Consider the following 27,278-nt stretch of genomic DNA (forward strand, 5'->3'; position numbering starts at 1 on the left):
CTTGGTAATTGCTCCGTAGCCCTTTCCAGCCTTGTGGAGGTGTACAATTTTGTCTCTGGTGTCTTTGGACAGCTCTTTGGTCTTCGCCATGTTACAAGTTAAAGTCTTACTGATTGTATGGGGTGGACAGGTGTCTTTATGCAGCTAACGACCTCAAACAGGTGCATCTGATTCAGGATGATACATGGAGTGCAGGTGGACTTCTAATGGGCAGACTAACAGGTCTTTCAGGGTCAGAATTCTAGATGATACACAGGTGTTCAAATACTTATTTGCAGCTGTATCACACAAATAAATTGTTAAAAAATCATGCATTGTGATTTCTGGATTTTTCTTTTTAGTTTATCTCTCTCACAGTGGACATGCACCTACGATGAAAATTTCAGACCCCTCCATGATTTCTAAGTGGGAGAAATAGCAAAATAGCAGGGTGTTCAAATACTTATTTTCTTCACTGTATACCGCTCTATAAGCTGCATACTGGGGTGGTATTCCTGTGTATTTTTATATTGCCGCCATACACGACATACGATATGCCCCCCCCCCCCCCCCCCCCACCCCCCCCTCTGGTTTGATGTTGACCTTTTCCTCCAATTTTGCATCGGCATTTGCAATGAAAGTGACAGCTGTAATGATTACTGTATTTTATTCATAGGTTGGCTGTTCCTGCGACTTATACTCCAGAGCGACTTATAAATGAAAAAAGTGTTTATGTTCCATAAACACTGGACACCTTTTCTGTTCATGTTTATTTTTTGTGTAGCTGAATAAGCATTGTGTTAGCATATTATATGTTATATATATTGTTGTATATATATATATGTTAGCTTTTATTGTTAGAACTTGCCTTCCAAGAGCACGTAATGTCTGGTCAAGTAGTTTGGAAAATAAATTACGCAAAAAATGTGACTTATACTCCAGTGCGAATTATGTATGTTTTTTTCTACCTAATTATGCATTTTTGGCCTTGTGCGACTTATAATCTGGAGCAACTTATAGTCCAGAAAATACGGCACATTAATTTTCGCAGTATAAAATGCATTAAAAAAAAGTATAAATTGCATAAAGTACATATAAAAATGCTCACCACTAATGATGTTCAATAAAGCGGGTGGAATCGGAGGCACGGTCTAGCCTTTAGTCTGCACGTCCATCTCTAGAAATGATTACTGACCTCAGATGAATGAGATGTGTTTCCCACAAAAAACTTTATTTTCTGACAAAAAATAACTATATATAAAATAATAAATATAAATATAAAATAAATAAAAATTAAAAATGAAAAAATAAAATAAATAAAAAATAAACAAAAATAAATAAAAATAAATGAAATAAATAAAATAAATAAAATAACGATATATAACATAATGTGCACATTTGCAAAGGTCTAAATGCTACAAATATGTGGATATCCACAAAACACAGAGTGAAATATTTCAAGAATGTGTTTCATTTACAGTTAACAGGGAAAAAAATATTACTCAATATTGTTAACTTCCCAGGTACTTTATGAGTGTTAAGTTGCTGTGTGATGATTTTAACGTTATTTGTAAGATGACACCTTGACTCAGACTGTCATATCGATGAATGACCTGACATTCCCGATGGGTTTGCTAGCTGGTTTTAATAGATCATGATTGGCTCCTGTCAAATATCAAAATGCGTACCACAATGTATGATCTTAAGATGTTGACACGTGCTTCTTACACACCAGTGTGGCTTACGTATGAAGAAATATGTTTTTTTTTCTCTAAATTTAGTGGGTGCGGCTTTTACACTGGAATTTCCGGTACATAAAATATGGCGGTTAAAACAACGACACAATTGAAATAACAAGGTCAGCTAAAATGAATGTCAACTTTTGTGTACCGATATCATCTCCTCACCTGATGCGATGATAACTCCTGGCGCCGTATCTTTGCTGACGATGTTCCCGGAGGTGTAAGGATTCTCCGACACGTGCAGGTGAAGATGCAAGGAACAGTACGGCTAACACGCACGCACACACACACACGTAGAAGTGAAGCTTTGTAGCCATTGATAAATCCATGTTTCATTTGTGATTATCACGTTAGCAGATTGACAACGTGATACTCACTTGCTCGCAATCCACCCTCTTTCCCTGGAGATCCGTCAGCGGGGCCTGCAGGAGGTGCCAGTCTCTGCCTTTGTTGTACGTAATATAAGTTTTCACTTGGTTCTCGACAACTTTATTTGACAGGAACACGCCTTTAATCCCGGCAACCTGCAAACATGAAACAGGAGAGCGGCGGAAAGAAACATCACAAAAAAGGGTGTTGGTAGAGAAGGGAGAAAAAACAAGCGTAAATTATTCAAACTCAAGCAAAGCCAATGCTCTAGTTAGGGGAGATAGACATGTCAGGAAGCGATAGTTTTCCTGACAGGGAGCACTTTTTTGGACCATCTGTAGGACCGTGCAGAATGAAAACAACATCTGGCACAGCCCCTGAGATATTTCCACTTTTTTTTTTTTTTTTTTGGAGCGACTCTCACTAGAACGCCTACTGCTGCTGCACGTCTTTGTCATCGCACACACGCTGGTGCCGCTGAGTCACTGCCGCTTCAACATTTGGGGGCACGCAGGTCAACGAGCGAGGGATGCCCGGGCGAGGTGTTTTATTTGCTAAAAATAAAAAAAAAAAACACACGGACACGGAACAGGGCTTCTTGTAGAAAACAAGATTTTTTTTCACAATAAAAGTCACACATCTTCTTGTAATTATAGCAACATCTTATTGTCTTTTGATGCCGGGTCCGCTTCAAAAGCATCATATTTTTGTAATATTTTCTACAAAAGTCTTCATAATGATATGGAAATATATATATATTTATTTAATATTTGATCTTTTTTGATAAAATATTCATCAAAATCTATTAGAATATGTTCCACTCTGTGTGTGCTTTGATAAGGGAAAATATTCCATTCCCAACAGCATTGACTTTTTTGCTTTTTGTAATATTTTCTACTAAATTATGCAAATATATGTATTTATTAACGACTCTCGCTCAAATGCAGCTGGGATAGGCTCCAGCACACCCGCAACCCTTATCTTATTGTCTTTTGTTGCCGGGTCCGCTTCAAAAGCATCATATTTTATTTATATTTTTGTAATATTTTCTTAATAATGATATGTAAATATATATATATTTCTTTAATATTTGATCTTTTTTGATCAAATACTCATCAAAATCTATTACAATATTTTCCACTGTGTGTGTGCTTTGAGAAAGGAAAATATTCCATTCACTTTTTTGTGTTTACTTTCAGAAAATGTATTTCATTTTTTTGCATTTTAGTAATATTTTCTACAAATGTCTCAATAATGATATGCACATATATATATTTATTTAATATTGTTTCTTTTTTAAATAAAATATCAATCAAAATCTATTATAATATGTTCCACTCTGTGCGTGCTTTGAGAAGGAAAATATTCCATTCCCAACAACATTCACTTTTTTGCTTTGTTTACTCTCAGAAAATGTATTTCATATTTTGTCCAGGTTAAATATGGATTTAGATCATTTACTAATATTATTAGATTATTTAACTTTACCCCTGGTTGGCTATCTTGTAATTATTGCAGTATTTTTGTCTTTTTGTAATATTTTCTATTAAATTATGCAAATATATGTATTTATTAACAACTAGTCCAGGGTGTACGCTGCCTCTCGCCCAAAGGCAGCTGGGATAGGCTCCAGCATACCCGCAACCCTAGTGAGGATATGTGGCATAAAAAATGAATGGATGGATTTCTTAAATATTTTATCTTGAAATTACAGTTATATTTCAGATATTGTTGGCACCTTTTACAAGGCAAAATATTTTTGAATAATAAATAAAATATGACATTTAATATATTGGAATATTTTCTACTTAATATTAAAAAGTAGAAAATAATCCATTCTAAAAAAAAATTTATTTTTAACTTTCAGAATATATATGTTGTATTTTAAAATGCTAAATTCTAAATCATGCTATGCTAATATACATATTTATATTTTATCCATGTCTTGATCACATAAATGTATTAATTTCTTTACTTTAATAATGATCTGGAGTGCATGAGAAAGCATAGCTCTGGTCAGCAGCAGCAACAGAACCGGTGTTGTAATCCCGTTCAGGAAGCGAGTGTGCACGCGAGGAACCATACATCCATGAATCCAGCCTGCGACACGAACACGCACGTGCGACCTCGGCAGACATCTGTCAGCACTCATCCATGGACGCAGCCGTTTGCAGGCCTGGTGGCTATAAGCCACTGCTGGTGCCTGGTGTTGGCTTCCACGTGGCGCCCTTATATAAGAGACGCGGGCCCGGCGAGGGCTTGCAATGCAGCAGCATCTGTTCCGTTCCGGCGAAGACATGGCAGAATAGGAACAATGTTTGCGATGCCCGCCGAAGCTCAGTACTCGTCAAAGGCAGACGCTGGTGTTTGTTGTTGTTGCGGCAACAGGAACATTATTTTAGGAAGCCGTTTCCTCGTCTCCCACTGGGACGACCAAGGGAATCTTGTTTTTCTTCCTTGTGTACCGTCTTCATCACGTTTACTCCATCGTGATTGTCACATTCTTGTCATTTATTTCCTTCCATTGTGGGAATTGATCACGGCAAATATTACATCAGATATGCAAGAATTGAAGAAAAGTCATTCCTTGTTTATCAACCCCACATGACCGTGATAAGTGCGATTCCTTATTTAGAAATGGAATATTTTTGCAGTTACAGTATCGAAAACCTGTTTCGAACCTCTTTCTAAATACAGTTTGTAACATTATTAGAGCCCTCTAGATATAAAATAGCACCCCTATAGTCACCTATAGGACTCCAAATTGTCCATAGGTATGAATGTGAATGGTTGTTTATGTTTTTTGTTATGTGCCTTGTGATTGGCTGGCAACCAGTCCAGGGTGTACCCCACCTCTTGCCCAAAGACAGCTGGGATAGGCTCCAGCACCCCCGCGACCCTCGTGAGGAAAAAGCGGTAGAAAATGAATGAATGAATATTTTCGTAGTTACAGCATCGAAAACCTGTTTGCCACTTTCTAAATACAGTTTGTAACATTATTAGAGCCCTCTAGATATGAAATAACACCCCTATAGTCACCTATCGTCACCCAATATAGTAATCAGATTAAAATCCGAGTTGTGTGTGTTGCTAGAAATGTGTTCCCCAAAGAAATGGAAGTGAGCTCGGGGGTTCAGAGTTGAGTTTTAGCTTGGCGTGGCTAAAGCTAATAATAGGCCGTATTCAACTACAAAATAGCATGATTTTTAAATTCATAGTCCATAGGTATGAATGTGAGTGTGAATGGTTGTTTGTCTATATGTGCCCTGTGATTGGCTGGCGACCAGTCCAGGGTGTACCAAGCCTCTCGCCTAAAGACAGCTGGGATAGGCTCCAGCACCCCCGCGACCCTCGTGAGGAAAAAGCGGTAGAAAATGAATGAATTAATATTTTCGTAGTTACAGCATCGAAAACCTGTTTGCCACTTTCTAAATACAGTTTGTAACATTATTAGAGCCCTCTAGATATGAAATAACACCCCTATAGTCACCTATCGTCACCCAATATAGTAAACAGACTAAAATCCGAGTTGTGTGTGTTGCTAGAAATGTGTTTCATAGAGAAGTGGACAGAAGCGGAAGGACAGGAAGTGAGTTTTAGCTTGGCGTGGCTAATGCTAATAATCGGTCGTATAGCATGATTTTTAAATTCATATATTTCTGATGACCTCACAGCTATCTGTGAATGAATGAATATGAATGAATATATTTCTGAATATATTTCTGATACCAGTCCAGGGTGTACCCCGCCTCTCCCCCAAAGACAGCTGGGATAGGCTCCAGCATACCCGCCACCCCAGTGAGGATAAGCGGCATGAAAATGAATGGATGGTGATTGAGTGACATCGCACAGTCACATTTAGTGAGTGGGCTTTTATTGTGGCCAGCCTGAACAATAAGTAGATGCACCCACCTCGTAAAGGTCAATCATGATGTTGCCTTCAGGTCCCCCGCTGCTCACCACGTCGTCCAGCATCAGCGTGAAGAAGAGACCCCTTGACTCGGACATGTAAAGGTTATACGAGTCGTTCTGGTGCCAGTCTTGAATGGCGGCCACCACCTGGTTATCGTCGGTGCTGATGATCTGCAAGTCCTAAAAAAAAAATAAAAAAAAAAAACACATTATATACCCCGTGCAGGTTGCTAAGTAACAAGGCCCCGAGTCAAAAAGTAGTCGGCACTTAGTTGCTGGGGAAAAAAAAAAAAAGTGCAAATGTGCACAGCGGCAGAGCACACTTGTGATTTCTCACTCCATAATTGATTGTAATTGAGAATAACAAGGTCGGCGATGCACGCCATCGGGGTTGCGATGGCGGACAAAGACGGATGAACGTGTGTCGTGATGGTAAACACTTTGGGCTATAAATCTCTCATGACCCCCTCCCTTGGCACACTCCATTATTCGGCGCTAAATGCTTCCAGAGGACTATTTACAGCTCGTTTCTGCTTTGGCGTCCAGTAAACGAGGAGACGGTTGACGGTTGATAGCCGACGGCTGACGTCTCACCTTTGGCAGGGTATACTTTGGAAGCTTCACCGGGTAGAAGGAGTGTCTTCTGTAGGACACATAATGGACAGATTGTCCTCCGATTGGCACCTGGAAAAAGAATAATCACATTTTACGGTGTCCTTTCGGATGCACGCTGTGATTTGTAACCAATTAGGACGCCGCACGTTATAGCGGAGACGAGCTTTAATACACAACACGGTGATTTTCAATTTCATGCACCCACACCCCCCCCCACCCCCCTAGGATAATAGCCCCTTTTTACTTAATGGGGAAACATGACTGTACATTCAGATGCATGCCAATGCGGCTGTTTTTTAATTGACTTTTAATGAAGCCAGACCTTGTGATAAAAAACCCACCTGGATGAAAACATATTCATCTTGGACCACCAGGGAGTTGGGGATGATAAACCCCGGGAAAGGCTTGCCCTTGTTTCCCTCAGAGCAGTTTTGAAGTTTGCAAGTGATGTACTGTGACCCTGCGGGCAAAGCCGAGACAACAGTGCTAAAAATACAACAAAGCCGAATGCGTGATTGGTGGGACAAATAAAAACTTCACTAGGCCACCGTCAAGGTTTTTGCTTATGCTCGTGTTATTAAGGGAACCACGCGGACGAGAATTTGGGCGAGTGGAGTCTCACCAATGGTGGAAGCAAAGACAGACAGAGCTGTCCCAGGGTGTTAGCGTCACGGGGGGACGTGGCATGAACGCGCCGGCCTTTGGAGAAGTGGCCATGAGAAGAGCCGAGTGGTTCTTGTGTTTGAAGAACAAATTTCATCCAACCAAGGCAGAATTATTAATAAGGATTATTGCCCTATTTTATTGCCTTTATATGCGACCTTCTAAAAGTGTCAGTAATTGTTCGATGAGACAGGAACTGGACTCGTCTCTATTGGTTCCCCAGGGAACACATTTACTGTGACACTGCATTGTATTTACTTTATTTGGTCTACTATATTAAGTGTCAAACCATTCAAAGCCAAGTACTGCATTGTATATATTATTATTATTCAGGTAATAGTAATGTAAATCTGGCTATAGGGGTGTTATTTCATGTATAGTGCGCTCTAAAACAGACTTTCTATGCAATAAATACATTCATTCATTCATTCATTTTCTACCGCTTTTTCCTCACGAGGGTCGCGGGGGTGCTGGAGCCTATCCCAGCTGTCTTCGGGCGAGACTGGTGGCCAGCCAATCACAGGGCACATATAGACAAACAACCATTCACACTCACATTCATACCTATGGACAATTTGGAGTCGCTAATTAACCTAGCATGTTTTTGGAATGTGGGAGGAAACCGGAGTACCCGGAGAAAATCCACGCATGCACACGGGGAGAACATGCAAACTCCACACAGAGATGGCCGAGGGTGGAATTGAACCCGGGTCTCCTCGCTGTGAGGTCATTAGAAATATATGAATTTAAAAATCATGCTATTTTGTAGTTGAATACGGCCTATTATTAGCTTTAGCCACGCCAAGCTAAAAGTCACTTCCTTTCCTTCCGCCTCTCCACTTCTCTATGGAACACATTTCTAGCAACACACACAACTCGGATTTTGGTCTGATTAATATATTGGGTGACGATAGGTGACTATAGGGGTGTTATTTCATATCCAGAGGGCTCTAATAATGTTACAATGGACAATTTTGGAGTCGCCAATTAACCTAGCATGTTTTTGGAATGTGGGAGGAAACCGGAGTACCCGGAGAAAACCCACGCATGCACGAGGAGAACATGCAAACTCGAGGGTGGAATTGAACCCTGGGTCTCCTAGCTGTGAGGTCTGTGTGCGCTAACCACTCGACCACCGTGCCGCCGCAATATATACAAAAATATTGAATTAATTATAGTCAAATCCTACTTCACGGAAATTCACTTATCACTGTCAGATCTGGTACCAATTAACCGTGATGAACGAGGAACGACTGAATATTAGCATGTTCAAAGGTCATTTTTTGCAATTTTTAATCGTTACTCGGACGAAAACTTCCTGGATTGGAGACTTCCATAGAACCTTGATTAGACGCATTAACCCAAAACGTATGTAAGCAAATCCCTTTTTGAAGGTAAATCCGATTACAGTCGTGGTTCGATGAGCGCTTTCTGGTAATATGACGTTTCTATGTGAGTTAATAATTAATTTTGACCTCTGACCTTGCCAAGGACGATACTTACGTCCATCAGAGACGCTGATCTCCAGATGAATCATTCCTTGCTCTTTGTCCAAACCCAGTCTGGACCTGAAACGACATCAAACATCCAAGAATTAAGTAGACGTAGATATGGATATGCATGTTCACTGTTGGTGTCTGTTGTTATGATGGCTAATAAACTGAAGCAACTTAATTGGCTCCGCCTTCAGCTGCACCGCATCACTGATAGGAACTACAAACCAGAACAGGAAATGCCAACGTCTACGTCAACATGTGAGCAGTAAGGACAAGAAGAAGACGGCCGGAGGCGTTGACGCCACACAGGACACAGAAGAGCATCCTCAGCGGCGTGGGGTCCTCGCCATCTTGACAGGCGAAATATATCCCGCCCGTGGCGCCGTAGTGGACACTCAAAAGAAATACTAATTAACATGAAGTATACTCAAGTATGAGTGTTTCCATAGCAACCATTGAGGGTTTTTTTCTCCTCGTGCCCTCTTTAAAATACAGTATTCATTCCAATGACAGTATTGGGAAAAACGATTTCAATAATTAAGCCAAAAGCGTTCATGCGACGACTCCCAGTGTGGACTCCTGACTGGGAAAGGCAGAAAGTGAAATCATCAACTTACAGCAGGGGAGGACAAACGTTTTAGTGGAGAAGGAAAGGATGCAACTTTGATATTTTGCCCAGCAACACATGTAGATATGCTAATTAGTTATATAGATTTCATCTCATTTCATGTCCCTCGTCCAACGTCAGCTGGGATAGACGGGGATACTATGGGATGGCATATACCATACACCAAACATACACGACCATCCTGAGGGTAGGCAGCATGGAAAGTGGATGGATGGATGCATGGATGGATGGATGGATGGATGAATGGATGGATGGATGCATGGACAGATGGATGGATGATGGATGGATGGATGCATGGACAGATGGATGGATGATGGATGGATGCATGGACAGATGGATGGATGCATGCATGGACAGATGGATGGATGCATGGACAGATGGATGGATGATGGATGGATGGATGCATGGACAGATGGATGGATGCATGCATGGACAGATGGATGGATGATGGACAGATGGATGGATAGACAGATGAATAGATGGATGGACGAATGCATGCATGGACAGATGGATGGATGGATGGATGAATGCATGCATGAACAGATGGATGGATGATGGATGGGTGCATGGACAAATGGATGGATGGATGAATGCATGGATGGATGAATGCATGGATGAATGGATAGATGCATGGATGGACGGATGGATGGATGGACGGATGGATGAATACATGCATGGATGGATGGCTGGATGGATGGATGGACGAATGCATGCATGGACAGATGGATGGATGGATGGATGGATGGATGGATGATAGATGGATGTATGGATGAATGGATGGATGGATAAATGCATGGATGGATGATGGATGGATGCATGGACGGATGGATGGATGGATGGATGGATGGATGGATGGACGGATGGACGAATGCATGGATGGATGGATGGATGATGATAGAGGGATGGATGGATGATGGATGGATGCATGGACAAATGGATGGATGGACGAATGCATGGATGGATGAATGCATGGATGGATGGATGGATGATAGAGGGATGGATGGATGATGGATGGATGCATGGACGAATGGATGGATGGACGAATGCATGGATGATGATGGATGGATGCATGGACGGATGGATGGATGGACGGATGGACGAATGCATGCATGGATGGATGGATGGATGGATCTCAGCTTTGTCATATACAGTAGGTGAAAAAGCACTGGTCTACAATCAAAAACTAGTGATTTTTTCACTTTTTTCACTAATAATGAAAAAGTAAGTGAGAAGTGCAGATTGTTAAGGTTCCAAAGATCCAGTATTGGATGAAAATAGGACATTTATGCAAAATAAGGCAAAAATGTCAATTTATCAGAAGGTAGAGTGTGTCTACAAGCAAGCAGTTGTATCTGAAAGCCTGTCTGCACATTCCAATACATTCATTTTCATTTTCATATGTCTAGACTTTTCATATAAAATATTTCGCTTTTATTTGCTGAAATCTCTCTCTTTGAAGTGGTCAGAATGCATGCATTTACAGAACTTTCATGAACGGTAGCAGAAATTGAATTTTGCATCAGAGGTTTTTTTGGAAACTACAAAGCAGATCATTATAAGCAGCTGGTGGCAAACCTCCTGAAGTTCTCCAAAGCCTTTGGCTGCCATGTGTCACTGAAGATACACTTTTGACGTTCCCATCTAGATTTCCTTCCAGTGAACTGTGGAGAAGTAAGTGATGAGCACGAAGAACCCAGCTGAGTAGCGGAGACAAGCTCGAAGGTTTCCTTCAGATACTGATGAAGGGAACTCAGCGTTTTAAGTCATACTTTAGCTTGTTTTTCAGAAGTTATTCAACCACCTGATGTCTTAAGATACTTCTTGTTTATTTCTTGACAGATAAAGCGCAGCTTAAATATTTAAAAACTATAAATATTATTTTTATTTATTACATTTTTATATATATTGGGCATTACAATTTTTTTCTCTTAATATTTTGATTTGTTAAAAATTACTGTGCATATATGTATTCAAAATATTGTATAAATAATAAATAATAAATAATAAATAATAAATAATAAATAATAAATAATAAATAATAAATAATAAATAATAAATAATAAATAATAAATAATAAATAATAAATAATAAATAATAAATAATAAATAATAAATAAAATTGAAATATAGAGTATTCATACATGAAGATATGCCAGAATTGTGCCCAGAGTCTACTTTACATCTGGAGTCCCTTTTTGTTTTTTTTAGTTTGTTTTAGTTTTCTTGTTAAATTACATTTTTTATATTAAATGTGCCGCACTTTGGACACCGCTGTCCCGCGGATTCAATAATAAAATGCAATAATTAAATAAATTCAACTAAATCCATGAGCATAAGAAGAGGCGTAATAAACGGTAGATATGTGAAGCGCTTGTTTAGGATGTGATGAGATGGCGTCGTTATACCAGATGAAACGTTCGGAATTGCTTAAAGAAAAACGATGGACTTTTATCCATGCATGTCGATGGCTAATGAAGCGTCTGTGTTATGGATACGATGTAAATAATAAATGAAATGTAGAAGAGAGAGAATAGACAATGTGGTCCATATTTAGCCCTCATGCTTCATGATGATTCCATATGAGAGGATCTTCATAACTGCCGGGTGTAGCATCGTATTCTATTGGCTATAAGCCACCTGGGGGGGGGGCTCCCACCAAACACACTCCCCCCCACTGAAGTTGTTTTCCTGGTGGTTTGTGACTTGTGTTGTTTCAAGTTTGAGCTCAAAGAATACAAAAAAGGCAGGCCCATAAATGGCCCCCAAAGGGGACTATAATATGGGCATGGAAAATATTTCTTTGGAGGTTTTCTTAGTATCCTGTCCTTCTTAGGTCGCTACTGGTTTGCCTTAGCGGGGGCCACGATAAGTGGAAGGAACCTTTTTTGCAACTTCCACAATTTTATCTTCATGTTCTCCGTCCACGCCGATGAGGAGTGACCACTTGTTGTATTGACGGCGGCCGTTTTGACACAGGATGAGCTGCTTCTCATTTTCCATCTGGTGTTTGAGCTCCAATATAACAAGGCGCCGTCCTGCTTCCCTCAGCACTCTGTAATTGCTTCCCAGCTCCATCTCTTTTAATGGACTTTCTGTCCAATACTTCATCCTATTCTATCAGCAAACAGCAGCCCTTGCTCCGAGATGGAGCCCCGGCGATGTTAAACTGCCCCCCGGCCCATAACTAATACGCACACCCCTGCGTCTGCCCGGCCGGGGTGTATGTTCAAAAGTTCTTGTAAATCATCTTTGTTGGATTCTCTGTGGCTGGATCTCTCCAGAAGGGTGCAGGGTGCAGTTACGTAATACCTTCATGGAAGCTTCAGCGTTGAAGGGAATTTATGGGGGTGTTCCACTTGAATTTATTTCCTCGAGAAGAATCTAATTTTAACATCAGAATCAGGTTGTTCATCCTGCTTGGCTTCAGAATACAAAATCAAACACCAACTCATGCCGACGCTTTTATTTGGGAGCCTCTCCTGAGCGCCAATTACGGTAGTTTGACTTTTAGGTGACTCTGGTTTTGTCATCAGGGTCATAATTAACCTAGCGGCAGTTCTTAGTGGAATTATCCGAACATGAAAATTCTCTGTACATATTTAGATAGGAAATATTCATACCATGATAGAAAAAAATTATGCTGAACGTTTCTGATATTTGTATTTTGAAGAGTATGGCTCAACACAGCAGCAACACAAAATGCAAACAGCTGAGTCGGCTCTCATTTTAATTTGATTTAATTTGATTCAAAATGTGTCGTCTTTCTTTACATAAAATTATGATTGTAAAGTCAAGTCAAGTCAAGTAAATCAAATGCCTAGCTGGGAGGTCAGCGCGCTAACCACTCAACCGCTGTGCAGCTATATTAAATAAAATTAAATAAAATTAAATAAAATTAAATAAAATTAAATACAATAAAATAAAATAAATTAAATTAAATTAAATTAAATTAAATTAAATTAAATTAAATTAAATTAAATTAAATTAAATTAAATTAAATTAAATTAAATTAAATTGATTTAATTTGATTCAGAATGTGTCACCTTTCTTTACATAAAATTATGAAAGTAAAGTAAAGTAAAGTAAAGTAAAGTAAAGTAAAGTAAAGTAAAGTAAAGTAAAGTAAAGTAAAGTAAAGTAAAGTAAAGTAAAGTAAAGTAAAGTAAAGTAAAGTAAAGTAAAGTAAAGTAAAGTAAAGTAAAGTAAAGTAAATGCCTAGCTGGGACGTCAGCGCACTAACCACTCAACCACTCAACCACTCAACCACTCAACCACTCAACCACTCAACCACTCAACCACTCAAAATTAAATTAAATTAAATTAAATTAAATTAAATTAAATTAAATTAAATTAAATTAAATTAAATTAAATTAAATTAAATTAATTTAATTTAATTTAATTTAATTTAATTTAATTTAATTTAATTTAATTTAATTTAATTTAATTTGTGCTCTTTCTATGGATGGCATATTTCCTTCCATTATTATACTGACTAATTATACTAACTCAGTGCTTCTCAAATAGTGGGGACACGGTGGAATGTCGGGGTGGGGGACATGAGAGGCAGGGAGGATTTTCAATATTGTACATGTATACCATATCACATTCATGAATTTGTGATATTCAGCGTGCAGTTTGACTCTTGGATACGCGTGTATGCTTCACTGCCTTCCATTTTGTTGCATTTCACTGCTTCAATAAATTGATATGATCAGGTTCTCAATAGTATTTCAAATCGGAGGGCGCAAAAACATTTCTGCCCCCCAGTGGCGGCACGATAGAAAGTACAAGTACTGTACTAACCCATCCAAAGTGCAAGTTGCCAATTGTTACTGTTATCGGTCTCATCCATGCGTACGACTTTCTCACAAGGGGAGTTGATTAAGAAGAGCAAAAGGCTGAAAGCAAAATGACTTCAAATGTAAAGCACCGCCAAGGTCACATGTGACGTTTCTGTCTAATATTTCCCTCCAGAGACGAAGAGGCATCAAACAACAGCCCCCCCCCCCCCCCCCCTGCTTGCAAAATGCAGCTCAAATGAGGCCATCAATCTCGACGGTCGTCTGCCGTATTTAACTTTTACAGGATATCGACAATGGAGTAACGTGCTTGGGTCAAATGATCGCTTTGTCTTTGTACTTGGCTGGGCATCAAATCCCCAAGTCATCATCCGTAAAAAATAAAAAACAAAACGTTGGTTAAAGACCCAACCTGGAATTCAACGGTTCCGTTTGCGCTTGCAAGACATCTTTCTTTGAAGCCTGGGATGGTGACGGACATTTTTGGGGCCGCCATGACTTGATATTTCATGAGCTGAATGTCTCAGCATCATCATGAAATATTCACCATCATGTGTAAACTAGTTGCTTAGTGCATTATGCACAAAAAGTGGATGCATCCATAATTTAGCAGAACAAGAACTGCCTCCCTAAACTCTTTGTCACCACGTCTGATAATAAGAAAGGCAGGATGATGTGCAATTACTCACGCAGGCGGAGTGGAAGTCATGTAACTGCAATCAGAGTAAAGGACATTTGGCCTGAATTTATTGACTTGCAGAGTCAATGCTGCAGTATGAGTCATCTGACATGTATATATGACCACTTCCTCACTCGGGGAGGAGGGGGGAGTCGGCTGTGGAAGCCCAATCGGTACATATCACTTTAGCGTTAAGGCAGGGGTGTCCAAAGATTTATTGGAGGAACAGCAAAAATGGGAAAAGAACAAAAACAGTTTTAGAAATGAATGAATGAATTAATGAATAAATAACGGCTGTTTAGCGGTCGACTATGGTCCATTATTAGTCAAAATATATAAGCGATATGTCGTATTCTGCTCGTTAGGCGGCAATAACGGCACCTTAACACTGCATGAGGTCATGAAGTCAGCCATGAAAAAAAAGGTCTGCTCCCATTCAGTGTGGAAGTGGTAAGTTTTTATCTTAAAAAGTTTAAAAAAGATAAATTCGAGACATTCGAGAAATTTTAGAAATGAATTAATGAATAAATAATGGCTGTTTAGCGGGCGACTAAGGTCCATAATTAGTCAAAACATATTGTCGTATTCTGCTCACTAGGTGGCAGTAACGGCACCTGAAAACTGCATGAAGTCAGCCACGAAAAAAATGGTCTGCTCCCATTCAGTGTGGAAGTGGTAGGTTTTTGTCTTAAAAAGTTTAGAAGAGATAAATGTAAGGCTAACTGGTTAGGTATCCAAGACTTACTGAAGGAACAGCAAAAATTAAAAAAGAACAAAAACAATTTTTTTGAAAATAATTAATGAATAAATAATGGCTGTTTAGCGGTCAACTATGGTCCATAATTAGTCAAAACATATTGAAATACAAGCGATATGTCGGATTCCGCTCGCTGGGTGGCAGTAACGGCACCTTAACACTGCATGAAGTCAACCATGAAAAAAAAGGTCTGCTCCCATTCAGTGTGGAAGTGGTAAGTTTTTAAAAAAGTGTAGAAGAGATAAATTCAAATTCAAGGCAATTCACGCCTCTTGCTGAAAGACAGCTGGGATAGGCTCCATCACCCCTCGTGACCCTTGTGAGGATAAGCGGTAGAAAATGAATGAATGAATGAAATTCGATGCTAACTAGTTAGCTGGCTAGCTAGCAGCCATCTCGAGTCTCTGCAGCACAAAAGTTGCACAACACGGTGTCAGCGACGAAAAATAGCAGCGTAAAAGTGACTATAGGGTTGTTATTTCATGCCTACAGGGCTTTAATCATGCTAAAACGTGTATAAGCAAGGTTTTTTGATACTCTAAAACTGAAAAATAATCAATTTATTAACATTGAGTCCTATATCATGGACATTAATTTATCGTGGTTGAATATGGAACCAGCTAAAATGAATAAATAAATAAAAGGGGTGGTGGTATTATGAAAAACAAACAAAACAAATAAAGTTGTATTCGTGAGAAAACAAAGTTGTGGAAAAAGGTCTTATGTTAGAAGGATAAAGTCCAAAAATCATAATTGCCAGAAGAACGTTAAATAACATCAAATATGAAAAAAAAACAGCTATATTACGAGGATAAAGTATGTTGCAAGATGGGGGGGTGGGAGGGGCTTACCAGTAGAATCTGTTGGGGACGACGCCGTCGTGGACGAGCTGCCACCTCCTCCCGAATTCGACGGAGACGTAAAGCTGCAAAGAGAAGAACGAGGATTCGGTGTTGATGAAAATGCAACAACCGCCAGGAGATGAAAAACGATGCTAAGTGTGCTAATGCATGCTAAGTGTGAACCCGCGAAGACAAAAGACGAAATTCCGTGCAGACGGGCGGCGCTTTTTGATATGCAAATGAGCTCCCGTGTTTAAAAAGTCTGACTCAGCATCATTGCGGCTTATTAATTGGCATGGGAATAAATTATTTCTCTGTCATTGCCGTGCGTTTCCCCCTCACATTTAGAGATGACGTTTTCTCCATCGCGCTAGTCATTAGCACGCCGCGGCTAACGGATGACGCCGCCACGTTTAGCAGTTCCTCTCACATCCAGCAGGTGTCAGTACGGCTAGTTTCAAACTGATGGAGACTCTAAATAAGACCACATGAACAAGGTCGAGTTTGCGGATGTTTGTTTTGGCATACTTTGCGGCGCCGTGTGATGTAACTCCTTCTCCAGGGTTGGGGGGTACGGGGGGGGGGGGCTTTTAAGAGGACTGGCGTCGTTTTGGACTCATCTCAGCACGCAACTTTTAAAAGACAAGACAATCCATAAATGGCAGATGAAACCAGTCCAGATGAAAGAAAAGCTGAAAGTGACCTTTACAATAAACGCGCGGACCACCGCAGGGGGGGGGGGGGCCAGCGTGTCCAGTGCATCTATATTCAAGAAGAAGGGGGGGGGCGTCCACCAGCTTTCATCTCCGCCCAGCGCCATTTATCTCACTTCTCACACCTCGGCTGCTTTGCTTGTTCTCAATAGCGAGTCTGGGTGGGGGGGTTGGTGGGGGGGGGGGGGTTGGGGGTGGGCGGGTAGCTTGATGTTTGGAGTGTTGAGTGAAGCCGACAGCGGGCTTCACACCAACTAATAAAGGCAGTGTGTGTGTGTGTGTGTTATAACGTGGTTTGCAAGGTCATACCGCGGTGACCTTGACGAGGCTTTATCCGGCCTGTGATGTCACCAGCGGTTACATTTTGGAGGGAAAACCTGCTTGGAGGTTAACGTTAGGGTCAATCGGCACAAACTCAACGTAAGAGTTTATGATGTGCGCGAAAAACAGGCCTTGAAGTGTTCACATGCTAACTGCTGTGGTTGGCTACTTTGCAGCATAAAGAAATGATGTTTCTTTTCCTGGCATACATACAATAACTGTAATATAATAGCTAATAAAACAGTAATAACGTAGTCGTAGTGGCCGTTAAAAGTGCTGAAAGGGATGTGATCGTGGATCCAGCGGCAAAAAATAACAACAAATAATGAAATTCCATGAAATAACATAAAAATAAAAGTTCAATATAGTCTAAATAAAAATAAAAATAAAAATAAAAATAAAAATAAAAACAAAAATAAAAATAAAAATAAAAATAAAAATAAAAATAAAAATAAAAATAAAAATAAAAATAAAAATAAAAATAAAAATAAAAATAAAAATAAAAATAAAAATAAAAATGATTTCAAGATGTATAGAAATATCTTTGGAAAAAAGGATGGTCAAAGAATGAAATTAGAGTATAAAAAAAATAATCTGATAAAAAAAGGAATAATTAAAAATAATGACAATTGGAAAGGAAATAAATGCATTGAAATATTTGGATAAATGTCATCAAAATAAAACATCAATTAGGTAAAATGATGTCTTGCTTTGAATGAAAATATCTTGGAAATGAATGACGTTAAAAACAACTAAATAAAATCACTTTTAATTATTTTTTATTTGATAATTAAATACAATTAAATGTAAAATAAAGATACATTAAAGTGACTGTTAAATTACTGAAAAATATTCTGAAAAAAATACATATAAAAACTATTAAATAAAAGTAATAAATACATTTAATTCTTCATTTAAAAAATAATAAAATAGGAGTAAAAAAAATAAATTTGAGAAAATTCTAAAAAATAAATCCTGCAATTGGTAGGATGTTTAATGACGTTTGCCTCCAGGTAATAAAAGCCTTATTTCATGAAAAAAAATGCTAAATATAAAGAACATTGAGAAAAGCGTAGCGCGCTTTAAAGAGCCATCCTTTTTGTTATGCATGAAGTCCTCCCTGGTAATTCATCCCACCAGCAGCTTCAGGTTTTATCGCTAGATAGATATTTTTCCCTGATGGGGCGTGTGATGGAGAGCCTGACTGAAGCCTCACGCGGAACCACCAAGTGCACCATCAGCATCACCTTTTGCTCCCACACAGAGATTTTCGTGAGCTGCGTTTTTTTTTTTTTTACTTCACGCCATCCGACAGCTCCGTGTTACCTTTTGGTCGTGGCTGTAAGCCAGGATCCAGTCCTCCTGCTCGGGGTGGAAAAGAAGACTGAGGATATCAAAGGCTAAGCTGTGTTTCTGATAGGACGCCCCCTCGTCAAGGCTAATGAGCAGGCTGCTCTCCACCTCCGGGTCGGTCAGGAGCATGATCTGAGATGAGAGGAGAAAGGAGATATGGGGGATGGGGGGGGGTATCAGCAGCCCAACCTGACAGCTCCCGTGCTGGAGGGCTTCATTGTGCTTCAGTGTACTCTCACACACACACACACACACACACACACACACGCAGCGATGCCGCAGCCTCCCGCCGGGCTGCTTTGCAGTGAAAATGATAGCAACTCCGGCGCACGGAGCCGATGAGCTCTGACAGCCACAACTTACCTTGCGCTTGTTGTTGGGGCTCACGTACAAGTAGCTCAGGATGGTTTTGGGCCCCACTTTCTCATTAAGTTTCTCGTAGGTGCTCCCGTAATCAGTGGATCTAAAATTCAATTAGGGGACACGGTGAAGGGGAGAATGGAGCAACACCTAGCGGTTAGGATGCTGATGGTATCATTAAGCATGTCAGGCAGGCGGAAAATTGCAACAGCAGAATTCTGCAAGCAATTTGCTAGATGAATGGAGATTTCTCTAATTATCAAAATAAACAAGGATATCTCATGTCGCATGCATAGTCCGGGGATGAGAACCTATTATCATCATTACTATTGCTATTGTTGACGCTTTGGGCCCAAAACTTTTTTCACTGAACTTTTACAACTACTGCACTTTATTTCCATGATGGCCCTGAAGGGCTCAAACTGATTCGGATTTGACCAACTGTACCTGTTGATGTGTCCTAACCAAAGATCATAATATGACTGCAAGCGCATCACCACTACCAGGAGAACCAGAGGACACAGCAGGAGGAGACACCTGCTGTGGCCCAGCAAGGTGCACTGTATTCGGGCACACGCTCCCAGCAGCTGCCGTGTCACCGTGGAAGTCTCTGTACATTTTTTTTGCACTTTTCAAATGCAGCGGCGTTGCCGTTTCAGGTGGCGGATAGCCATGTTATGAAAAGATGAAAAGTTATAATTATGAGATAAAAAGTCAAATTATGACATATGAAATCATAATTATGATATATAAAATGCATATTTGGGAGAGTTCCATGTGATGAAGGCTCCAAGGAAGAAGGTGGCGTGGAATTATCTCAGAATTTTGACTCTTTATCTCACAAATATGAGTTTTTATCTTGTATTTTTTACATTTTATCTCATAAGTATGACTTTCCTATTGCATAATTCGAACTTTATTTCATAATTTTGACTTTTTTCTTGTACTTTTGGCTTTTTATCTCATAATTATGACATTCCTATCTCAGAATTACAACTTTAGAACTTTTTATCTGCTAATTTCCACTTATCTAATAATGATAATAATAATAATCTCATAATTGTGATTTTTTTTTATCCCTGAATTTAGACTTTTAAATCAAAATTATAACTTCATCTCATAATTGTATCTCAAAATTATACCTTTCTCATCGCATAATGATGATATTTAGCTAACAATTTCCACTTTTTAATCTATATAATTATGATTTTCAGGCTACCATAACGTAGCTAATAAAAGCTAATGAAATGAACGTTGTCATTTTTTAGCTTAAGCATCGTGCAAACTGACCGGAAGGGTTAAAATTCGAAATGAAAGAACATTTTAAACTTTGACAGGAACAGCAATAAAATAAACAATTTTCAAAATAAATTCTATGATAATGAAAGTCACATTTTCGCTTTTGCTGTTTTCCAAAAAAAAAGCAAACAAGCTAACTTTTGAAGGGTTGACATACTAAAAAAAAAATATATTTTCTACTTGATATGACGATACAAGGAGCCTAAAAATGCTGCCGTTCTGTGCATGTTTTACCAGGAAGACGATGGACTGATGGCGAAATGTAAGAAAAGCCAGATTGTTGCAACCTGACTGATTCCATTGACCTGATGGCAGCCGTTCCAGGGGCGAGAAAACGTAAAATAGTTCGGAGTTCCGAATGAGCGTCTTCCTTACCTCCATAGAGAACTTTCCGTCACTCGGCCGGCGCTGAAGTCGTAGTATTTGGTCAACATGAGGATGACCTGGAAGACACAGACAACACACGTGACGCCAGATGAAAACACGTGCCGCTTGCTGGTAAGGCGCAGTCGATATTCTACATACCGTATGACTACACGATATCATATCGTCACGGCAATGACGGCATCAATCACGGGCTCAGAGGGTGGCCGTCGTAAATCCTACGGACATCTTTCCACGTAGCGCATCGTAAAAAAGTCGGAGGATGCGCCGGCTTTTATTTTATAGGCACGTAAAGCCGTCACCTGTCCCGTTCATGACTTATCATATTAATAAGAACAGATCGCAAACATTTCCTTGTGTTGGATCTTTTTAAGCTGTTAAGTGACTCGGGAAGCTCCTCGGCGAGTCGTTCGGCTCCAAAGTAACACAGAGGCAGTCGTTCGCGTGGCGCCCTTCACCTTTTTGCACAAATTAATGTCTCAAGCGGGGGCCCTCGTCTCGCGCGCAGCAATCATAAAATCTGCTGATGGCATCGCTCTCCTGGGTTGCCTTCCTTTGTGGTGCCTTCTTTTATTTCCAGCGCCTGATTATCAAGTGTTATGACTGTTTGGAGGCTCTCTCTCTCTGTGTGTGTGTGTGTGTGTGTGTGTGTGTGTGTGTCATTCCAGAAGAAAGCAAGGATTCATCACGGTGTGAAGTACAAGCTAGTATATGTGAGTTACTTTCGTTTCCATCCAGGTGTACTGCATCATATACTACGTACTATACACACCTACAGCAGATGACTCTTGTCTTTATGTCAAATGAAATAACTAACCTCACTTGTCAAACGCTCCAAATTTCAAAAGGATTTGATTCTTGTTGAAGATTTTTGAACCAAATTTTGCCTCGGTTCCTCGAGTCTCATTCAATACCAGCCATTTTTGGCACTTGCCATTTTTGATGATTTGGGTTATAATATTGAGTTCTTGGGTTATATAGAAAAGAAAGACATCAGAAAAAAAGTTTGTTTCTAGCTTTTTCCGTTCTTTAGTAATCGGTAGGTTTCAGCTAAATATCAGTTCTCCACCAAAAAAGGGAGAAAAGATACATTTCAAGCATAACTTTCATAATAATAATAATAGCCATTATTATATATTATATATTTGTACAGCCCCCCAAACAAAAACAAACAATAATAATTTGAATATTATTAATTAATATTATTATTATTATTGTTATTATTATTAATTTTTATTGATTATCAATAATAATGACTCAATAATTATTATTATATATGATAATATGAATATAAAATGTAAACTATAATATTAATAATATAATAAATAATAATATAATGACTATATAGATATGATCTAATAATAATAATCATAATAGTAATAATAATAATAGTCCAAAATATTACATTAAATATTAATGGTCCAAATATTACAAGAAGAACATGTAGTATGAAGATTCATGTATTCATTCATTTTCTACCGCTTATCCTCACAAGGGTCGGGGGGGCTGGAGCCTATCCCAGCTGTCTTCGGGCGAGAGGCGGGGTACACCCTGGACTGGTGGCCAGCCAATCCCAGGGCACATATAGACAAACAACCATTCACACTCACATTCATACCACAATTTGGAGTCGCTAATTAACCTAGCATGTTTTTGGAATGTGGGAGGAAACCGGAGTACCCGGAGAAAACCCACGCATGCACGGGGAGAACATGCAAACTCCACACAGAGATGGAATTGAACCCCGGTCTCCTAGCTGTGAGGTCTGCGTGCTAACCACTCGACCGCCGTGCTGCCCTTATTATAATTATTATTATTATTATTTTTCTGTTCATTACTTTTATGGCCAGAATATCTCAGCACAGCCAGGCCGTTGAGGGGTTTTGGTTTTGTGATCTGCTGGATTGGGTCTCTGCTGTTTGCAGATGATGAGGTCCTGCCAGCTTCATCGAGCCGTGACCTTCAACTCTCACTGGATCGCTTCTAAGCCGAGTGTGGCCGGGATGAAAATCGGCACCTCCAAGTCCTAGTCCATGGTTCTCATCTCCGGGTTTGGGATGCGATTCTACCCCAAGTGGAGGCGTTTAGGCACCTTAGGGTGTTGATCATAGGTGAGGGAAGGATGGAACGCAACATGGACAGATGTTTTAGGAGTGGTGATATGACTTTATGCTCCAAAACAAACAAATAGCAGCTAGCTAGCATACACTCGGAAGCACTTAGTTGTGTTGTTTATTTCGGCCCTCGAAGTAGCAACACGACAACCAGAAGGACCCCGCCGCAAACCCTGCACATCCTCCCAGCGTCGCTCCCTGATGGGCAGAATGGAACTCAGTGGAAAAAAAAAAAAGTGTCACGTCTGAAAAGGAGGACAAACATTTCCAACCCACGCCAAAGCGTGCGAGTTATTTCCGCGTGTGTTTATTTGGGCGGCACCCAGCGACATGTCACTTGCATCTGTCACATTGCAAACTTTCCAGCGGGTGTTAAACGCACGGCGGCAGCGCTTCAAATGCGCCGATACAATATTCACTTTGTAGACGTTTCTGAGAGAAACAGGTGTTTGATGCTCCAACGTGTCACGCGCAAACACACAAATCACAAACTGCGCCTTTTTTTTTTTTCAACCTAACAGCATGGCACCGAGTTCAAACCCCCCGATATGCCTTATTTATACACGCATGGTTTTTTTCCCCCGTTTGCCTCGCAACAAAGGTGTCATATTTAATGTACTAGCACGCCGCCCGTTCGGCTGCGGTACCATCAACGCATCCTGTGGATTACCCAAACATCCAAGAGCAAGAAAACAGATTCCCGAAACGCGGTAATCCTTTGTAAATCTCAAAGCTCGGAGGTAAATGGACTGGGATGACTACAGTCATTACGTAGGAATGAATGGAGGCTTAATGGCGGCTTAAGGGGATTAGCTTGGACAGATTAGTGCTGCCACATGCAGGTGTTGCATTAGCGGAAGAATGAGCAACGTACGGGTATCAATAAAGCAGAAGGTGTGGGCGGATGGCGGATGGCGGATGGCGGATGGCGGATGGTGGATGGCGGATGGTGGATGGTGGATGGCGGTTGGCTTCCGTCACTGAAGTATGAACACCTGCGACGGATGAAAGCGTACGCATTAGAATTCATTCCGAGTATCGGTAAGCGAGCCGCTGATGCGCTCTTATCAGCCGCTGGAATGAAGTTGCCTCATCAATAAAAGTGTCATCGGGTTTGGCAAGCGCAATTAAACAGATGGATGAGTCCGTGAAAGCAATCGGCGCAGGCATTGACGGGCGGAATATTAATAATTAAGACAAATATTTATTGTTTGACGTACGCCGGGGTAATAGCACCGCCGCTTCGAGATGAAACGAGGTCGTGCGAACGCAGCAGCAGGATGATATGCTAGCTTTCTTTGGGCGGGAGGCGGCGCAGGTTGACAACCATTCGCACTCACGGACGACGTTGTGCTGCAAATGGTTGTTGATAATCGATACCAGACCGTTTTCGTGATTATACGGTTTAATAGAAGCCGGGGAATGATCGGTTTTATCTTTGTTTGATTTTTTTGTAGTGAGGACCATCGACTGCTGGTGATGATAATCAGGAATGGCTTCCAATTGTGATGGCTTACATCCATCTTCTATGATCCACCCAATGATAATAATAATAATAATAATAATAATAATAATAATAATAATAATAATAATAATAATAATAATAATAATAATAATAATAATAATAATAATAATAATAATAATAATAATAATAATAATAATAATTACTTCGATATAAATAAAATTTAAAAAAACATAATTCTTCCATATGCAGAAATTGTGGTGCTCCACCACCAATAAAGCAGATCTTCAATTTTATTTTTATTGAGTAATAATAATAATAACAATAATAATAATAATAATAATAATAATAATAATTATTATTATTATTATTATTATTATTATTATTATTATTATTATTATTATTATTATTATTATTATTATTATTATTATTATTATTATTATTATTATTATTATGTTCTTATTATGTTCTTATTAATAATAATAACAATAATAATTATATAATAATAATTATTGTTATCATTATTATCATTATTATTATTATATTATTATTATAATCAGGAGCTGGAAATAAAAGAAGGCACCACAAATAATAATAATAATAATTATTTAATTATTATTATTATTATATTATATCATGCATAAATATAAAATATTATGTAAAATAATAATATAATAAATATTAATTATTATTATTATATATAATAATATAATATATAAATATAAATGTAATATAAATACAATTATATATACATATATATATATAACCCTGTGATTGGCTGGCTTGACCCCGCTTCTCACCCGAAGACATCTGGGATAGGCTCCAGCACCCCCGGGACCCTCGTGAGGAAAAGCGGCAGAAAATTAATGAATTATTATTATTATTATTATTATTATTATGAGCGTCTTTGACCGTCTTTGGGCGAGAGGCGGGTTACACCCTGGACTGGTCGCCAGCCAATCACAGGGCATGAATGTAAGGCCAAAACAGTATTGTATGTAAACATTATGTATTTATATACATGATTTTTGCCTTTATGGACACACAATGGCTGTCCAAATACTTTTGCATATGAAGAAAGTTTAGCTGGCGTCGTCGCTTATTGTCAAAGCTAATGTTTGATTGTTTGTATGAGAGTAATACCTTTATGCAACACGGGGGGGGGGCTGGGTCACTAATAAACATCAACAGTTGCACAGTAAACGTTATGATAGTGACAGTTTGACCGTGGATTTATCCAATTCCCTTTAGTTCAATTGGCAACACCCACGCTAAGTCACGGTCCACACTTAATATGAATATATCAATAAGTACGCCGTTTGTTATCCGACCTGGGTGACATGTTGTGTGCGTGCTTGTAACCATGCCAACCAATCAGCAGCCTCAAGTACTTTTCAATCCAGTACCCAGATTGTACAAGCTTTGATGGTCTATTACTGTCATTGGCACGTCTTTTCTAAAGGAGTCCCACTTGCAACGCGGTTTGATGAAATCTCTCGCCTTTTTTGTTTTGGAACCCGCTGATCCTCTCTAACAGCATTGGAAATGTTTTCATCAAAGACGTTCGCTCGTTGTCGCTCAGCTTTATTTTATCCACGTCGGTTCCGTGAAAACATGCTTGTTGTTCATAGGAAGCTCAGAGAACCTTCACAATGACATGAAAACACGGAGAAAAACATCAACGCTTGCCGTCGTACACAATTAATAGGCAACCCTTCATTGCAGGGTTACATAGCAGGGGGGCGTTCGGGCCTGTGTGAGATAACACCATGGAACATACATCCATCTATGCATCCATCTTCTATGGACCATCCATCCATCCATCTTCTATGGGCCATCCATCCATCCATCTTCAATGGGCCATCCATCCATCCATCCATCTTCTATGGACCATCCATCCATCTTCTATGGTCCATCCATCCATCTTCTAAGGTCCATCTATCCATCTTCTAAGGTCCATCTATCCATCCATCTTCTATGGTCCATCCATCCATCTGCTATGGTCCATCCATCCATCCATCTTCTATGGACCATCCATCCATCCATCTTCTATGGGCCATCCATCCATCCATCTTCTATGGACCATCCATCCATCCATCTTCTATGGGCCATCCATCCATCCATCCATCCATCCATCCATCTTCTATGGACCATCCATTCATCTTCTATGGTCCATCCATCCATCTTCTAAGGTCCATCTATCCATCCATCTTCTATGGTCCATCCATCCATCTGCTATGGTCCATCCATCCATCCATCTTCTATGGACCATCCATCCATCCATCTTCTATGGGCCATCCATCCATCCATCTTCTATGGGCCATCCATCCATCCATCTTCTATGGACCATCCATCCATCTTCTATGGTCCATCCATCCATCTTCTAAGGTCCATCCATCCATCCATCTTCTATGGTCCATCCATCCATCTGCTATGGTCCATCCATCCATCCATCTTCTATGGACCATCCATCCATCCATCTTCTATAGTCCATCCATCCATCGTCTATGGTCCATCCATCCATCCATCCATCTTCTATGGTCCATCCATCCCTCCATCTTCTATGGTCCATCCATCCATCTTCTACGGACCATCCATCTTCTATGGTTCATCCATCCATCCATCTTCTATGGTCCATCCATCCATCTGCTATGGTCTATCCATCCATCCATCTTCTATGGACCATCCATCCATCTTCTATGGACCATCCATCCATCCATCCATCCATCTTCTATGGTCCATCCATCCATCTTCTACGGACCATCCATCCATCTTCTATGGTCCATCCATCC

The 27,278-nt window shown here is 39.7% G+C and overlaps 1 protein-coding gene across 3 annotated transcripts in view; it reads right to left on the reverse strand.

Annotated features, from left to right (window-relative positions):
• Positions 1 to 27,278, reverse strand: part of LOC131107854 (VPS10 domain-containing receptor SorCS1-like) — a 98,420-nt gene that overhangs the window by 30,394 nt on the left and 40,748 nt on the right. For all 3 annotated transcript variants that reach the window (XM_058058268.2, XM_058058267.2, XM_058058266.2), the window contains exons 3-12: positions 20,902 to 20,969; positions 19,231 to 19,330; positions 18,841 to 18,999; positions 16,490 to 16,563; positions 8,784 to 8,848; positions 6,959 to 7,077; positions 6,597 to 6,686; positions 6,003 to 6,182; positions 2,099 to 2,245; positions 1,887 to 1,989 (exon numbers count right to left, since the gene is read on the reverse strand). In XM_058058268.2, coding sequence (XP_057914251.2) covers positions 1,887 to 1,989; positions 2,099 to 2,245; positions 6,003 to 6,182; positions 6,597 to 6,686; positions 6,959 to 7,077; positions 8,784 to 8,848; positions 16,490 to 16,563; positions 18,841 to 18,999; positions 19,231 to 19,330; positions 20,902 to 20,960 — 1,096 coding nt within the window. In that variant the 5' untranslated portion in view covers positions 20,961 to 20,969. The remainder of the gene's footprint in view (positions 1 to 1,886; positions 1,990 to 2,098; positions 2,246 to 6,002; positions 6,183 to 6,596; positions 6,687 to 6,958; positions 7,078 to 8,783; positions 8,849 to 16,489; positions 16,564 to 18,840; positions 19,000 to 19,230; positions 19,331 to 20,901; positions 20,970 to 27,278) is intronic.

Source organism: Doryrhamphus excisus, linkage group LG20 (assembly GCF_037039965.1).
Source record: "Doryrhamphus excisus strain RoL-2023G ecotype Guam linkage group LG20, RoL_Dexc_Guam_v1.1, whole genome shotgun sequence".
Classification (NCBI taxonomy): domain Eukaryota; kingdom Metazoa; phylum Chordata; class Actinopteri; order Syngnathiformes; family Syngnathidae; genus Doryrhamphus; species Doryrhamphus excisus.